This window comes from Anser anser (assembly GCF_964211835.1).
Source record: "Anser anser genome assembly, chromosome: 22".
NCBI lineage: Eukaryota > Metazoa > Chordata > Aves > Anseriformes > Anatidae > Anser > Anser anser.
In genome coordinates this window covers 3,614,904-3,630,884 of record NC_139743.1, presented here as the reverse complement: position 1 = coordinate 3,630,884, position 15,981 = coordinate 3,614,904, and the positions used below count along the sequence as shown (strand labels likewise).

The 15,981-nt window shown below is 63.9% G+C and overlaps 1 protein-coding gene and 1 long non-coding RNA gene across 6 annotated transcripts; one reads left to right on the top strand and one right to left on the bottom strand.

The window, feature by feature from the left end:
* Positions 1-65: 65 nt before the first annotated feature.
* Positions 66-7,337, bottom strand: TMPRSS4 (transmembrane serine protease 4). Of its 2 annotated transcripts, XM_083808495.1 has the most exons (13): positions 7,195-7,337; positions 4,404-4,437; positions 4,219-4,332; positions 3,949-4,101; positions 3,715-3,844; positions 2,927-3,028; positions 2,787-2,827; positions 2,139-2,298; positions 1,716-1,882; positions 1,334-1,429; positions 1,082-1,221; positions 678-827; positions 66-440 (listed from the first exon to the last, which is right to left on the bottom strand). In XM_083808495.1, the coding sequence occupies exons 1-13, from the start codon at positions 7,201-7,203 to the stop codon at positions 429-431; spliced, it is 1,308 nt and encodes a 435-aa protein (XP_083664621.1). In that variant the 5' UTR covers positions 7,204-7,337; the 3' UTR covers positions 66-428. The 2 variants fall into 2 exon arrangements, with proteins under 2 accessions (XP_083664621.1, XP_083664622.1); XM_083808496.1 differs by lacking the exon at positions 678-827.
* On the top strand, positions 4,460-15,980 carry LOC310885317. 4 transcript variants are annotated; one of them, XR_014574691.1, is made up of 7 exons: positions 4,460-5,308; positions 5,544-5,678; positions 8,388-8,567; positions 9,672-9,823; positions 11,948-12,412; positions 12,630-12,751; positions 13,514-15,980. It is a non-coding gene; the product is annotated as an uncharacterized lncRNA (long non-coding RNA). The 4 variants fall into 4 exon arrangements; XR_014574694.1 differs by having other exon boundaries at positions 4,472-5,678; positions 13,514-14,429; positions 14,791-15,980; XR_014574692.1 differs by having other exon boundaries at positions 4,460-5,678.
* Position 15,981: the final 1 nt, after the last annotated feature.

Genomic DNA, 15,981 nt, shown 5'->3' with positions numbered 1-15,981 from the left:
CCCAGCAGGGCGCACAAAAATGGCCCTGCGAGCAAGTGGGACAAAGCCTTCCGAGGCTGCATGAAAAAAACAAATCCTTTCTTTTAATGGGGATAGCACAACAATCATTTCTCTCTGTAAGACAATAATGAGCAAACAGCAGCGCAGACCCTGACAGTGCAGGATCAGCACAGGGCAATAAATTAACCTCTCTCCGGAAGGGAGCTTGAGCCACTCGGATTCCTTCATGGTATCGGTGGCCGCTGCTCCGAGCTGCCCTTTGCCTCCTTGGGCAGCCCCTGGCGTCCTTGGCCACGGTGCCAGCGAGGGCTCAGGAGGCACTGCTCAGCTCCGGCACTGTGAGTTTGGTCCCAGCTGCTGCTGGAGCCGAGGCAGCCAAGAGAACAGGGACGGGGAGGGAGGCTGGGGGGGACCTGTCCCGGCAGGTCTCAGAGCTCTGACTGGAAGCAGAAAGAGCGGGAGAGAAGGAATTGCAGGGGGCAGCCTAAATAGTCGCATCATTAAGTTGCTGGCTTGGGTCCCAGCAGCTCCAACACCCCTCATGCCCCAGCACCCCCCAAGTCCCATCACCTCACTTCCCTTCCCTGTAGTGCCACCGAGGAGCCCGTGACCACCCCGAGACGTGTGCCAAGGGCCACACACGGGGCTCCTGTGGCGCTGGGTGCGGGTGCACTGACCCTGCGGACGGTGTAGATCCAGTTGAGGTAGGCTCGGACGCCGGTGTAGACGCCGGGCGTGCTGGGGGTGCCGCAGCCCTGGCCCCAGCTGACGATGCCCACCACCTGCCAGTGCCTGCCCAGGTACATCAGGGGCCCGCCGCTGTCCCCCTGCCAAGGACGAGTGCCTGAGCAGGGCCGAGGAGCCCCAGGCTTGGTTCCCAGGGGTGGGAAAGCAGCGGGGAAACCCAGCGCTGTCATCGCACCCCAAATCACTTGGGACTCAGAGCAAATTCCCAGGACCGTGACTCATCCCTGGAGCTGGTTTATCAATAGATGTGGAGGAACCAGCCCCTTCTTTGAGGATCAGGCCCCCCACAGGTGCTCTGTGCCGGGGGGATGCTCGGTGCCGTGCCGCCCCTCACCTGGCAGGTGTCCACCCCGCCCTGCGGCAAGCCAGCGCACAGCATCTTCTCCGTCACCTCCCCGTGGTACGCAGCCAGGTTGCAGCTCGTGGTGTCGACCAGCTTCACCTCCGCCTGCTGCAGGGTCTCCGACAATTTCCCTGTGCAAAATCCAGCACGGCCACTCAGGCAAGCCAGGAGCAGGGAGGAAGGGCGCTGCTGGGGGGCTCTGCCCTCCTCCAGGGGTGCATCCCTCGATGCTGTCCCGCTCACCGTGCTCCTTTGTGTAGCCCCAGCCTGTCACCCACAGGGATGTGCCTGGCACCAGCTCCTCGTCGAAGTAGGGCAGGCAGATGGGCTTGATTCTGTCTGCGAGGGAGAGGCGAGGCACAGGAGGCGTTCGGTGAGGTGCCCCTGCCCAGCCTGGCTGCACCCCGTGCAGCCAGCACAGCCCGGGCAGTTAACGCCTCGATCCCCCCGCACACTGTGCAGGGGAAGCCCAGGACCCTGGGTGCTTGCACAGCTGGGTGCGAGGCGCTAGGAGGCATTTAGGTGCTAAGGCAAGGCACTCCTTGCACCGCTGCTTGGTGCCTTGGCCACCCATGGCCTCGCTCTCCTCACCCAGCCCCTCGGGGCGACGTGCACCGTGTGTCACCTGAGACCTGCAGGGGAGACTGCAGCTTCACCAGGGCGATGTCGTTGTTCTTGGGGGACGGTGGCGTCACCTCGGCCAGGAAGACCTTCTCCACAGCCAGGGTGGTGGAGCCCGAGAGGAGGTCAGAGCCGACCTTCACTCGCCAGCTCTGGAGGATGGGGTTGTTCCTGGGCACGGACACGTGTTAATCCTCCTGCCTTTCCCCTCCGTGACTGCTGCGGGGACAGGCAGCAAAGCCCTGCCTGCACGCTGCCCTGCTCAGCATCACCCGGCTGCGTTGGACCAGGGGGCACAAAGCCCTGTGCAGGCGTGTTAATTAGGGAACATTTAATCAACACACGGCCTCAACCTACCACCAGAGAGAGGAACCTGCCCCCGGGGAGCCCCGGCATGGTGCGGTGCCACGCGCACTGGCTGACTCACCTGAAGCAGTGCGCCGCGGTGAGGATCCAGCTGGGGTCGATGATGCTGCCCCCGCAGATGTGCTCCGTCCTGTACTGCAGGCTTACCTGCCACGGCCACGATTCGATGGCCGCCGGCCTCCCGCCCAGCACGCGCGGCGTCCTCACGCTCTCGCCGCAGCCTTTGGCCGGGTGGCGCGGAGAGGGGGCAAAGCGAGACGTTAGCTCCGGCGGCGGGGAGGGAAGGAACCTGTGCTCTGCTCCCCTCCACCCACGGAGCATGGAGGTTTTGTTGCCCGGGCACCTCGCCCCTCGTGATGCTGCCCGTGCCACCCCGTGGTGGGACACTTGGCACCCCCCTGTTTTGTTCTCTATTTGCACAGCTCATCCCGGCCTTCCCTCCTCCAGCCCACCAGCTGGCTTTGTTTCATCAGGGTAACTCTCATCACCAAAAACAAACCCATCCCGGCAGCCGGTTGAGCCTCTCCTAGGTGTCTCAATTTTTCTGCCAGCTTAGCACCACTTAAACCTAAGTTTTCTCGTGCAAACAGGGAGCAGGGAAGGGCCGGGCTGAGGGCCAGAGCCCAGCTCTCGAGGCACAAAGGGGCTGTGCCGGGAACAGCAAGAGGCTTTGCACACCCGCAGGGCGCAGCCAGGTCCCCGTACTTACTGGAACAAACGAGCGAAACAACCGATCCGGAGAGGCATTTCCTGGAAGAGGGAGGAAAAGGGCTGGGTTCGGTGCAGGAGTGGCCCCAGCTCGGCGCCAGGCAGGCTCCCACGGGTGGCATGGCCCCAACGGGTGCTCACCTGCCTGGCTTGGGCACCTGCAGGCTGCCCTCGCTCAGCACCAGGTCGCGGGGAGGCAGGGGCTGCCCCGCGCCCGCCTCCACTGCTCGGAAGGTCGGGGTGCTGGAAGAGAAGGGGCACGGGTCAGAGCACGGCACGGGGGTGCACGGCCCCGGCTCAGTGTGGGGATGTTGGGAGAGGGCTGGGGCTGGGGCTGGAGCTCCTCTGGGAGCCTGGGAACCTGGTTTGTGGCTCGGGCTGAGCCAAAGGTGGGGTTATGCCGTTCTAAAGGGGTGGAGGCTTTACAGTCAGGTCCCGAATGTTCACCCATGGCCCCAACAAGGAGCTGGCGAGGTGCAGAGGAAGCACGAGCTTAGGAAAGGGGATGGGACCCTTGGCAGAAAGACCCCAGAGGAAAAGGGTCTGGGGGGACAGGGAAAGAGGACACCGAGAGAGGGCAGCAAACCTGGTGTTACCATGCCCCCCCTCCTCCAGGCTGCCCAGGATCCAGGCACAGCTGGGGCTCAGCACCGCGCTGCAGCTGTGGACCCCAGCCCTGCCTGCACCTCTGTGCAGCACCCCCGCTCAGCACCACACACCAGCCCTGCTGCAGCTCCCCTGGGGCTTGCCAGGCTTTGGGAGCAGGGCAGGGTGGGGATGGTGCTGGGGTCACCGAGCACGGTGCTGTGCTTGCATGGGCTGAGCCCATCAGAGCAGGGCTGGGAAAGCAAAGCAAGGCCCACGAGAAGCGGTTTGTGCACCACAAAGAGGGGAGGGAAGGGGAGGCTGCGGCGATGGCAGCCCCCCACCTGCTGTAGCCCATTTGCTCGCACGCTGCCTTGGCCAGGGCCAGGTTGAAGTGGTCGTGGCAGACGCAGGACCAGGCTCCGGTGTTCCTGTTCAGCACCTGCAGGATGGATCTGTCCCTGGAGACGCGGGCTGCAGGGAGGCACACGGTCACCTTTGTCCAGGGGGAACTTGGGCAGGCGGGGGCTCACAGCAGCAGCTGCGAGCAGGGCTTTTATAAGGCGCCCGGGACTCACCACCAGCCTGCGGCCCCTCGGGGACGTGCTGGGGACAGCTGGCCTCGTCCTCACCGTGCAGGCAGTCTGCCTCCCCGTCGCAGACCCGCCTCAGGGGCAGCAGCCTCAGGGGCTGCTTGCAGAAGAAGTAGTGGTAGTCCAGGTAAGCCTTGACTGGGGGCACACGGGGAGCTCAGCGCCGAGCTGCTGCTGCCGGCTGGGGCTCAGCGGGACGGTGGCAGAGCCGCCCCCAGCCGAGCCAGGAGGAGGGAGAGGGGGGCAGGAGCGCACCCAGGAGCCCGATCCCAGCCAGGCAGGCGAGGCTGAGCACGACCACCAGGACAGGGATGCCGACCCGCATAAAGGACCGCCGCACCGAGCAGGTTTTGGGTCTTGTGCTGGGACCTGCAATGCAGAGGAGGGTGGCTCTGCCCTGCCTGCCCCCCTCCCAGCACCCCGGTCCCCGTGGGCATTACCTCCGCTGCCGTTCAGCCGCTCGGAGGCTGAGTCCTGCAAAGCAGAAGGGAAAAGCAGTCAGCGGGCTGGAACGGCAGGGAAAAGGGGGTGGCAGCTGGGGAAGGGTCTGCAGCAACATGCCCTGCTTGCCCCATGGTGATTGCCACACTGAGTGCCAGGCTTAACATGCCCTGTCCCCCCCCCCGGAGGGCAGCCAGAGAGCACCAAGCACCAGCCCTGCCTGGGCAGCCCAGGGACCGGCTGTTTTTTGGCTCACTCGAGGCCCGTGGGCAGGATTAGCAGGGAAACTGCCCCAGCCTGAAGCTGAGGTTGCTTCAGAGACCTGCTGGGGATGGAGGTGGCGGCAGGAGGATGCCGTGTCCCAGAGCAGCACCACCTGGGGTGACCAGTCGGGTCATTCCTCGGTCGTCACCAGTACAGCTCCAGTACCCAGCTGTTCGGTCACAGATTTATTGTCCTAACACAACGCAGGCTTAAAACTTCAGGTTTTATGAAAGCAGCACTTCCTGATGCACCAAGAGACCCTGAGTCAAACCACGTGTGCCTGCTGGGCCGTGCCACCCAGATATGTCACGGCGGGGTTTTGTTCCTCGGCCGGCCCAGTCTGGGGACAGAAAACCAGTGGCACAGCCCCAGTCTGCTCCAGCAGGCATGGCTGTGCTCACACAGGGCTGGCAGAGCTGCCACAGGACCCAGCGCTGGGAACGAGGTCTCTGGGGGGGCTGTGCTGCTGCTAGGAGACACGGCAAACACAGCTGTGCACGGGGCACTGATCCTGCTCGGTTCCCTCCCGGCCCTTTGTCCGTACCAGCTCCCGCTGGGAGATGCCCGGCTGCAGGAGGGAGGCTGCCGCAGGCTGCACCTTGCCCAGCGTGGTGCTGGGCTGAGCTCAGAGCCCCACCGGGTGGGTTTCAGGCAGACACTGCGTGTTCCTCCTGCCCTGTTTTGCACCCATGTTTGTGCCGTGCAGCTCGCTGTTGCTTCCTGATAGTGTGCGTTTTGCAGGCAGCCTCCTGCCTTCGGAGGCGGTGGGGTGCGGCTCTCCTGTGCCCCATTTAATGCCCGTCCAGCCTGGAGTGAGGCCGCTTCCTCAGCTGTGCTTCTGAACCCCACAGGTAAGACTTGAGCTTTTTTCGCAGGGCCTGGACCGAGCGTGAATAGAGGTAAAGGAGACGAAGATGACTGCAATAATCCCACAGATCCGGGCTCTGAAGAGCAGTTCGGGATGGCTGGAGATGCAGGACAGCTGGAAAGGAGCCGTGCTCCAGCCCCAGGTTAGCACAAAGGACGTTTCCTCCCCATCGTGGCCCTGCTGCACCACTTGGGCTGCTGGTTCGGGCTGCTCCGGTGCTTGGGAAGGAGAAGTGTCCTGTGCAGGGCAGGGCTGGATCCTGCCCATTGCTGGTGGGGCCGTGGGGCTGTGTCTGAGCCTTCTGCTGCCCGGGCCCCCTGGAGAAATTCCCTCGAGCCGGCTGCTTATCGGCACGCACGGTGCCTGCAGCACCGCAGGGAGTTTTGCAACGCCGGCCCGGCTCGCTCCCAACGCCACCTCCGGCCTCCAGCGGAGCCGGCCGAGGGCGTGCAGGGCTGGTCCTTCCTGATGCTGGCCTCCTGTGTCATCTGGGGCCGGGGATTGCCCAGATAATGGGATGCTAACGGTTCCTGCTGGAACGGTCCCAGGGCCTCGGCTGAGGAGCACTGTGGGGGTCCAGGGCGGACCCAGGTGGAAGGGGCGACGTGGAGGTGCTGCTGCTTGGAGCAGGTATTGTCCAGTGTGGGTTTGGTTTGTATTTCTTTCAGCCCATGAGCATCCTCACTACAAAATAGACTTTTCCAAGAGCACCCACTTACTCCGAAAGCCACCCTAAAAGCAAGAGCTGCACTGGTTTCATTCGAAGCAAGAGCCGTGCCAGCTCCTGCAGGGGGTGTAAGCACGTAACTTCCTTGGGAAACCATTGCTGCCATAACTCATTGTGCTCCTGTGCCCATGAATACAGCTGTGACCCCCTCGGCTGGGCAAGGGCAAACACCAGCCCAGGAGCCATGGGGACCCTGATGATTTCTGTGCTCATGAGCAAGCTCAGGGGGGATGCTCCCGTGCAAAATCACCTCCGACACAGGTCTCTGGGCTATGCACGGCGCGGTGCTCTGAGCCTGGCTAACCCCATGGCTGCAGGGGATTTAACCCACGGCTGATTGCGGGTGTTGGTCCCACGCAGGGGCTGAGCTCCTCGTCCCGGTGTGTCACCGCTGGAGGGTTTTGAGGTGCCACAGGCCGGGCCACGCATGGCTGCTCCGTCAAGGGAGGCTTTTCCCTCCCGGGGAGCGGCTGCGTGCCAGGCTGGGGCTTGGTGGCTGTGGCTTTGCTTGAGGAATAACAAAAAAGCACTGCGGAAAGCGGCGCTCAGCACATCCCCTGCCCTGCGAGGCGAGCAGAGGCACCCACCGTGGAGCTGCGTGGGGATCAGCCCTCTTTGGGGCCAGGCACTCCGGGGGGCGCGCTGCCTGCCCTGCTTGCCCCCTGCTTGGGGACAGGGCCAAGAGAAACATCCCGGGGACGCCTCTACCCCCACGGCAGGGTGCTGCTGCTGCAGGTAAAGCCCTGCCCTGCCCGGGCGGCAGCAGCTCTGGGCTGGGGCTGCCTCTTTGCCCCTGCGAGGGGGGTGACAGCATGGGTCCCCCCAGCAGTCGGGCTGCGGCCGGCGGTGGCACCGGCTGCCCGTACCCAGGGGAAGGAATTGGGGGCTCGGAGAGGGGCAGAGGAGGGGGAGCGGGCTGCCAGGCACTCACCATGTCCATTGAGCTCCCGGGGGGTCTTCTGCCCACAGAAACCCAGCGGAAACCCTGGGCACGGGGAGGCCACGGGTGCCCCAGCGCCCAGGGAGCTGGGGCCGGGGGTGCTCCCAGCGCCCCGTGCCGACGCTGTGCTAACACTGGGGCAGAACCGCCCGAGCACTCCTTAAAACCCACAACGGGAGTTGTGAAACAGGAATTATGATTTGTATTGTAATATAACACCGGTCTATCAGCAGCACCATCACCTCTGCTAATCTCCGGAGGATCGACCGCTGCGGAGTGACTCACCCGTGGAGCCACTGTCACAAAATAAGTTATCGAGTGAGCTGACAGACAGAGCAGGATTTTTTCGTGCCCCTCTCCCGATGATGAGAGGAACCACAGCCTCCCCGCTCTTTGTCCAGCTCTTCCGCGTTGCGCTGGGCTGTTTTAAATAGAGATTGTTGTAGGTGGAGGAGGAAAGGAGGAGAGGCGATGCGTGAGGTTTCCAGGCCGTCGCATGCCCCTGCCTCTAAGGTCACTCGGTCTGCGTGTGCCTGCAGCACCAGTGACGTGGGGAGGAAAGCGAGCGGTGCTGGGGAGGTGACCCGTGGGTGCAGGCAGGCGTCCGGCCGCGTGGGAGCTGCTGCTGCTGCCCCAGGCTGGCTGCAGGAGCCCCAGTGAGCTGGACACAGCAGAGGTTGCTGGTGGCCTCTCCAAAGTCCCTGCCCTGTGGGGAAGATGGATGTTCTTGGGTGGGCATCCCCCCATCGCTGCCCAGGGCTGGAAGAACTCGGTGATGTTGCACAGGATGGCAGGGGTGCGCAGAGGGGTTACAGCCCCCAGCTCTGCTTCAGGAGAGAGCTCTTTTGGGTGCTTGGGCAGCTCGCGGAGCTGTGAAAGTCGTGTGTGTGTGGCTGACATGCAGCTGGGCTGCACGTCCAGGAATCCATGCTTTGGGAAAAAGAGCGGCTGGCTGCCAGGCAGGGCAGGCGTTGGGTTTGGGGGCACAGGAGCCGCTTCTCCAGCTGTGCAGGCTGGTGCAGGGAGAGGGCTGGGGTCAGGGAGGCTGCAGCTTGCTCTCTGGCCCCGTTGGCTCCTGGCTAGAAAGCCTGGCCTGGTGCAGACTCCTGCTGGAAGCAGTGGGTGTGCAGGATGTGCCGAGCAGCTGATTGCCTTCCCCTTTTGTAACCGAGCTTTCCCAACAGCTGGGGAGCTGCTGCCAGGTGTGAGCACTGTGCCAGCGGGAAGGCTGCGGAGCATCACGTCCCTGCAGCTCCTCATCCGGGGACGTGTCCCCTCCCCGTGCCAGGCCCCCCGGTGCAGCAAGGACCCTGCCTGCCTTGGGGACTGTTAGCCTGACCAGCGATCCTGGCATCCTCGTGCAGGTAAGGGATGCTGCTCTTGTGCTCACTGGCGAGGATTTGGCCCCCTTGGGGTGTGTGGGGACATGGGCAGGCTGCAGCCTCGTCCCTGCCTGTGGGGTCCATGTGGGGTGGATGGGGGCAGCAGCAGCTGGCAGGGGGTGCGTGGTGCTGTGCTGGGAGCTTAGGGCTTGTGGGCAGGTTTCAGGGGCTGTGCACGGTGGTGGGAATTGGGGCAGAGCTCGCGTCTGTGCCATGGGTGTGTCAGGGCTGGTGGAGGCAGAGAGCAGCTGGTGGGTTTGAAGGGGCAACAGGGTGGAGTGAACTCTCCTGCCCGCCCTGGGACACTGTCTATTTTCAGGGACCAAACTGTCACTTAAAAGCAAAAGCAGCTCAAGAGGTGGGTGCTGCCAGGCCAGCAGGGATGGGGCAGAGGCTCAGCCCCGCGTGCAGAGCTGCCCCCCTGTGCCATGCCATGGAGACCCCCTCCCAGCGTGGGGCTGCCCCCCAGAGCATCCCCGTGCCCAGCGCTGTCCCCCTGCCCCAGAGCAGCCGTGGGGCAGGAGGTGGCAGCGCAGGGAGCGGCTTTTCCTCTTTTGAGGTTAGGCGAAGGCTTTGAGGAAGGAGCTGAGGTTTGCAGATGTTATGTCACAGCCCCGAGCGCCTTCAGGGCTTTGCTTCCTGGAGCACAGCTGCTTCCCAGCCCCAGCCATTCTTACTTGGCCTCTTCCGTGCGAGCCTTGGGGTGACACAGGCAACGTCTGGGGTCAGGCAGGGGCCAGGCAGGGCTGGCCTGAGGCTCTGTGGGGCTGCTTGGGTGCTGCTGGGGCCTTGGGTCTGCAGGACATTGTCCCCAGTGCCTCTCCATCCTGCCCTTCCACAGTCATCACCCCATGGTCCTGGTGCCAAAGGGGACGCTGCTGGGGGGGGATCCCTGTCCCTCGGGCTCCCAGCTGTGACAGCAGGGGCCCGATCCTGTCCGCAGCAGGAGCAGAGCTGCCTGCGTGGGCACGCATCGCCCCCAGCCCTGCAGGGAGGCGAGGCCGGGCTGGGGCACAGGCGAAGCCTCGTCCCTGGCGCGAGGGCGATGCCTGCCAGGGCTCCTCTGCTTTCTCCTCTGGGAACCAGTCGAGCCAGCGGGCGAGGAGCGGTGAGGTGGCAGTGTCACCGGGCGAGGAGGGGACAGGCAGGACGCGCCAGGCTCTGCTGCAGCAGCTCCCAGCCCAGGCAGCCTCCAGCAGCTCCCACAGGAAGGCATCAGAGGATGGACCCCGGGGCAGGTAAGCAGACAGCACATTTCTCCCCATACTGAACAGAGGTGGAGATGTTTTCCAGCACAAGCAGGGGCTTGGGGACCTTCCTCTGCCCTCTGCTCTCTTTGGGGCCAGGGTCTCAAGGTCTGGCCGCTGCCCTGGCTCTGCCGTGGTGCGGCGCTGCCGCTGCTGGGTGCGCGGAGGTCAGGGCAGGGAGCACCTCCTGGGGAGAGGGCAGAGGCTGGGCGCGGAGCCGGGCACGGAGCACGCCCTCGTCCTCCCACCAGCAGCAGGCGTGGGGAGAGGGCAGTTTCGGCAGCCGGCTGATTCAGGGAGGCGATTGCACCACGCTCATCCTGCCCCGCAGCTCCCAGTGAGTCACGCCGCGAGCAGACTCCCTGCCCTCAGCCCTGCTGGGGTCCTGGGGCTCCTGGCTCGCCCCTGGCCCAGCAGAAGGAGGACATCCATGGGCTGCCACGTGTCCTGCGCCCCGCCGGGACGGTGCAACATGAGGACAGGGCAGGCTGGTCCTGCTCGTCTGCTGCGCGCCCCGAGGGCTGGCGGCACGATGCGCTGCTGCTCCCCGCGGCTGCCGCATCCCATCAGGTGGAGCGAGTGCTGCAGGCTGCAGGACGGGCTGGGATGTCGCTCGCTGTGTAAACACCGTGACCACAGGGGAAATGTTCTCACCCCACCGGCATCTGCCTAAATTTAGCTGCTCTTAGGTCATCCCTTTCCGCTGTCTCAGTCCTGACGCTGCGAGGCGCAGCGCCCCGTCCCCGTGCTGGGCACCTGCCCCGAGCCCCCCCATGGTGAGCAGCACCGGGGGGCTGCCCCCACACCAGGGAAGTGGCCAAATCCTGCTGTCCCCTCCTGGGCACAGCACCCAGAGCAGCCTCCAGAGCTGTGCCTGCACTCGGTAATGGTGGGACTGGGCAGCGCACTGGGCAGCAAGGACATTCCGGGGAATGGTCTCCCAGTATCTAAAGGGGACCTACAGGAAAGATGGGGAGGGACTCTTAATTGGGGAGTGCAGTGATAGGGCAAGGGGGGTGGTTTTAAGCCGACAGAGGGTAGATTTAGATATTAGGAAGGGATTCTTTACTCTATTTAGATACTAGGAAGGGATTCTTTACTCTGTGGGTGGGGAGGCGCTGGCACAGGCTGCCAGAGGAGCTGTGGGTGCCCCATCCCTGGAATTGTTCTGGATGGGGCTGGGGGCAGCCTGGGCTGCTGGGAGGGGTCCCTGCCCATGGCAGGGGGTGGAACAGGACGCTCTGAGGTCGCTCCCAACCCAAACCCCACTGCCTGACCCCGCAGAGGTGCGGGGATGCTGGGGTGCCTGTGGGACCGCGCTCATGCGGAGCCCACTGGGACGGCGAGGAAGGCTCCGTGAGGGCGCTTGGGCAGGGATTTGGGCGAGCAGGAGTCGGGACCCCCCCGGGGAGCGGGGACAAGCAGCGCTCCCCCCGGGGATGTTGGCTTCCCCCGGCCCGCGGGGACAGCCGCGTCCTCTGGGGGGAGCTGCGCGGCCGGGAACCGGCACGGTGCTGGGGGGGAGCAGCCCCGCGGCCCCCGGCAGCGCCTCCTTTGTGCCTAAACCAGGGCTGAGGTGCGGGGCTGAGCCCCCCCCGGACAAGGGCTTCACGCCAGGGCAGCGCGGGTGGGAGCGGGATGGGGATGCGCCACGGCACCGGCCCCACAGCGCAGGGGTTCGGGGCCAAAAGGCGCTCGGGGGCTCGGTGAGGTCCCGGTGGGGCCGGAACAGGAGCAGACGTGCTGCCGGGGAGCGTGGGCTCCTGCTTACGGCCTCTCCATCCTGTCTGGGCTGAGGGCAGCAGGTCACCCACACTCCCCTCCGGGCTCCCTTCCCAGCTCGCAGGCCAGCCAGCAGCGTGCTCAGGGCAGCGGAGGATGCAGTGCTACGAGCAGGGTCACAGCACGGGGCTCTGGGGGAAGCAAGCTGCTCCGTGTCTCCATGTCCGAGGCTTGAGAGCCTTGTGGAGCACAGCCCCCTGAGCCAAAGGCATGGATGGCACAGGGGGATGCAGCCCAGCCCCACGGCTCCCCTGTTTTCCCGAGGTGATGTTCATAATCCCCAGCCTCCCGCAGGTGTTTGTCTGCAAAGCCCTCTCTCCCTCTGGTTTGCAGGGCAAGAGCCCATCAGTGTGCTCGGGCTCATCCTGGGCCTTGGGCTGGCCCTGCTGATCCTGGTCCTGTTTGGCTATGCCTTTGTCCGGTGCTACCAGCAGGGCCGGTGCTGGCGCCGTGAGTATGGGCAGAGCGCGGGGACGGGCACTGGCGGGGCAGGGAGGGAAAAGGAAAGGGGCTGCAGGGCCTGGGGTGTGGGGAGCACGTCTTGTCGGTCCCCAAAATCCACGTGCTGGATTTTTGGATGCTCTGGGGCAAGGCTGGGTGATTCAGAGGCCAAGGAGTGATTTGGAGATGTCCTGGTGCTGCCGCGTGTCCCGTGGGCTGTCCTGTCCCTGCCCTGCCCTGCACCACCAGGTGAAGGCAAGTGCCCAGCCACATGGCCGAGCACCACAGGGCCCTCTGACAGCTTCTCCTTCCCTCCTCCTCAGGGCCTGACTTTGTCTTCAACCTCTACCACAGCTGGTAAGTGAGGCCACGTGCGGCAAAGCCCCGGGGACCCGGGGCTCGCAGGGTGCCCCCTGCATGGTGCTGCCAACACCCACCAGTCCCTAACCCACCAAGTGGGATACGGGCTTGGCCGCCTGCAGGCAGTGCCTCCCTGGGATGATGATACCCTGGGGACCCCCCAGCTGCCCGGGGAGGCTCCAGCAGCCCCCTGATGTTTCTCCTTCCCCTGCAGTGGGCTGAGGTCGGTGGCGGTGGAGCTGACCCCACCATTCAGCATCAGCGGCTTGCTGAGTGAAGCGGGGGGCGGCTACGTGCGCTTCCAAGAGCAGGGGCTGTGAGGCAGAAACCCAGCAGGTAGGGCATGGCCCCACTCCCTGCATGTGTCCTCAGCCACTTGTGTCCCCCCTGCAGCATCGTGGCCCCCCGGCTGCCCTGCAGAGCCCGGGCGCAGTGTGCGCGGGGCCATGCAGCCGTTGGTGTTTGGGTGCTGGGTGAGAAGTGCTGCACCCCACTGCCTCCTTCCCCTCTTGTAGTCCCGGCTGTGGCTTTCCCTGGGATAGTCCCAAGGTTTTTCCTCTAAAAGTCCTACCCAAGCCTGTGGGGCATCAGGGGCTTTCCCTGGGCTCTGGTTTTATTTCTCCCCTTGCAGGCTTTGGCCTGTGCCGCAGCGCTCTGCTGCCCATGCTGCGAGCTCCCCGTGCCAGGGGGTTCCGTGGCTGCCCTCTCCCACAGCTTTTAGGATCAGCAGGGTGCCCACAGGGTGCGGCTGATGCAGGCTGGGTGCTTTGTGCTTGTGTTGTGCCGTCCCTGGCTGGGGCAGCCCTGCAGTGCTGTCCCTGTGCCCTATAATGGGCCTGAGAACGGGCTCGTGGCCGGGGGCAAAGGGGGCCGGGGCTGGAGCACGTGTGCTCCCCATGCCAGCGCGGCCCTGGCTTCTTCCCCCTGCTGTCTCATCCCCACTGCCAGCAACCACAGAAAGAGCAACCAAAAGCAGCCGTGGGGGAGTTCCTCTGTTCTCAGTTCTTCAAAAAACAGCCCCCAGATATGCTGGATTTCTACCAAAATTGGAACAGAGCAGTTTCTGTTCTACAGAGCTTCTTCATCTGCTCCCTGCAGCTGTGGTCCCCTCCCCGGCCATGGGCAGAGCCGAAAGGTGCCTGGGGCTGGCTGCTCTCCTGGGGCCAGGGCACGGGCTCAGCCTCCCCTTGCTTGAAGTGGAAGAAACAGGGTGCTGCTTCATCCCGAGCACCTAAAGAGAAGCAAACTGTCCCCACAGTCCCCGTGGCTCAGACATCCCAGCGCTCAGGACCAGCCGGCTGTGCGCCCAGGAGCAGGCGGAGCAGGGCTGCAGAAGGGCAAGGAACCCGCCGAAGAGCCAGGAGCCGCAGAAAGGGCCGGCTTTGTGCAATAGGGGAAAACGCGCAAGGAAATGAGACTGCTTCGCATTTCCCTCAGCCAAATATCTGGGCCAATGTGGAAATTTCTGCCATCTGCACTGACCCTGCGAGTGAACGTGTCAGAAAGCCCCTGTGGGTTCCCTTGTGGCTTTCTGGTGTGGCTTGCATGGGCCGTGGCAGCCTGGCACCAGGGTGGCTGGGGCGCAGCAGGACAGGTCCCCGGGGCTGTACCGGGACAGCTCTGTGCCGTGCCAGAGCACCCGGCACACCGTGAGCCCACTGTGGGGTGGGGATCAGTGCCCGTGGCCTGGTGGCATCTTGGTAAGAAGGGGCCAGGACGCCTTGCTCCTGTCCCACCGTGAGTGCGCTGCGTGCTGCTTGTCCTCGTAGCCCCCATTCTGCGGGCACACATCCAGCCGGGTGCCCAGGGGGTGCCCAGCACAGCACCCTCTGCCAATACGTGCTGCAGCCCTCGCGGGAGGCGTTTGTAAATGTTTTTTTATGAATCATTTTCTTGGAAGGAAAAGGAGAGAAGAGAAACCCCGGGGACACTGTGGCTGCGCGCAGGGGAACCAGCGAGAGCTGGGTGGGGAGCCCCATCCTGCACCCCACTGTGTGAGGGGCTGGGAGCGGGGGTAAGGAGGGACAAAACCACAGGGGGCATGGCCGTGGGTGGGAAGGGGGTGGTCCGGAGGGGCCAAGGGGTGGCTGTGGGAGCCTGGGGGCAGCTCGGGCTCTGCAGCTTGGTGCTGCCTTCCCGTGGGTGAGACCTGAGCAGGGCACGGCTCAGCACAGCACCAGGAATGGGGCCGCACAAAATGGCCATGCCTCCCCTCCGTCCTAGGGCATGGATGGGGCTGCCCCCCAAAGCTCAGGGGGTGCACAGCCCAAGCATCCCAGTCCCCTGCTGCTTGTGCCATGGGCAGCAGGCGGTGGGACGGATGGACACGTCCTGGGCAGACCCCTCAGCCTTTCCCCTCGCCTCTCCTCCTCCAGGCTGCTCCTCGCAGGGTTTGCTCCCGTGAAATGCCGGTGGCTTTGTGCCACGCTATTGAAAATGCTCTGGAAATGTTTGCGTGGGGCAGCGCTGGGGAGAAAAGGTGCTTTCTCAGGTGCAGCCCCCACCCCCGGGCCGAGGTGCAGCACCACACGCCGCATGGAGCAAGGGAGGGAGGAAAAAACCTCCTGCAGAGGGATTCGGAGAAGAACATCCTCTGCGTGTTGGGCTGTGACTTCAGCAAGGAAAATGTGAGTGCCCGGAGCTTTCACGCTCAGCGGGACCGACGTGCTCTCAGCGACCAAAGCCAAGGTGTGTGGGTTTCTGGCAAGCTCATCCATTTCACTGAAAGGAGAGCCCCAGCTGCTCACCGGGGGGGCATTGCCGTGTCCCTCGGCCCCTGGGTGCTGCCAGCTGGAGCCTCTCACTGCGAGCAGGAACCGGCAGCACCCGACGCAGCCCTGGATCCGGCCACAGGACTTGACGTCAGGAGTGTAAAAAAAGTCACGCAGAGTTCTGATGACTACGTTTTTCAGAGGAAGTTGAAAAAGAAGAAAAAAAAAAAAAGGCAAAAACCCCAACCCCAAAAATATCTCAAGGAAAAATAACGTGGAAATGGGAGGAGGAGTGGACGAGGACTGCGGGTGGGTGGCAGCATCTGGTCCCTGCAGCTGGTGGCAGAGCTGCCCGGGCAGCGAGAGCGCATCTCAGATACGGGTAATGCAGCACCAGGCACAGAAGGAAGCAGCAGTGCATCAGCAATGTTCTCCTAACTGCGGTGAGTCATGTTTTCACCTGGAAAAAGTACTCTGAGCTGGGTTTACATCGACACGAGGGACTATCCCACAGTGAACTTTCTGGGAAACTAAGCGTCTTTGGAAAAACTTTCCAGTGACCTGGCAGTAGGTGAAGGTAACCTGCGGTAAGTCCTCCCCATTTCACACTTGTTTCCACTCACAGAGAAACTATTTCCCCAGACACAGCCAGACCGTAGGCTTGCTCTGCCCTACCTTGGAGGTGGTCCTGTCTTCTCCTGCCTTTCCCCCGCACCACAACCCTGGGGGCTGCCCCTGTAAAACCACCACAAGGTGTTCAGGGCCCTGTTTTGCTGCAGCTCCCAGGGAACCACGCTCCTTTGGGAAAGCATATCCTGGTCCTCAGAGGGGTGTGAAGCTCCAGCTGGGCTGGTT

Excerpts from the sequence above, each read along its gene's own strand:
- TMPRSS4 (XM_083808495.1), bottom strand. Across the intron at positions 4,333-4,403 it reads GCGGCTGAACGGCAGCGGAG|GTCCCAGCACAAGACCCAAA; the intron begins GTAATGCCCACG and ends TCTGCATTGCAG. Across the intron at positions 1,430-1,715 it reads GTCTCCCCTGCAGGTCTCAG|ACAGAATCAAGCCCATCTGC; the intron begins GTGACACACGGT and ends TCTCCCTCGCAG.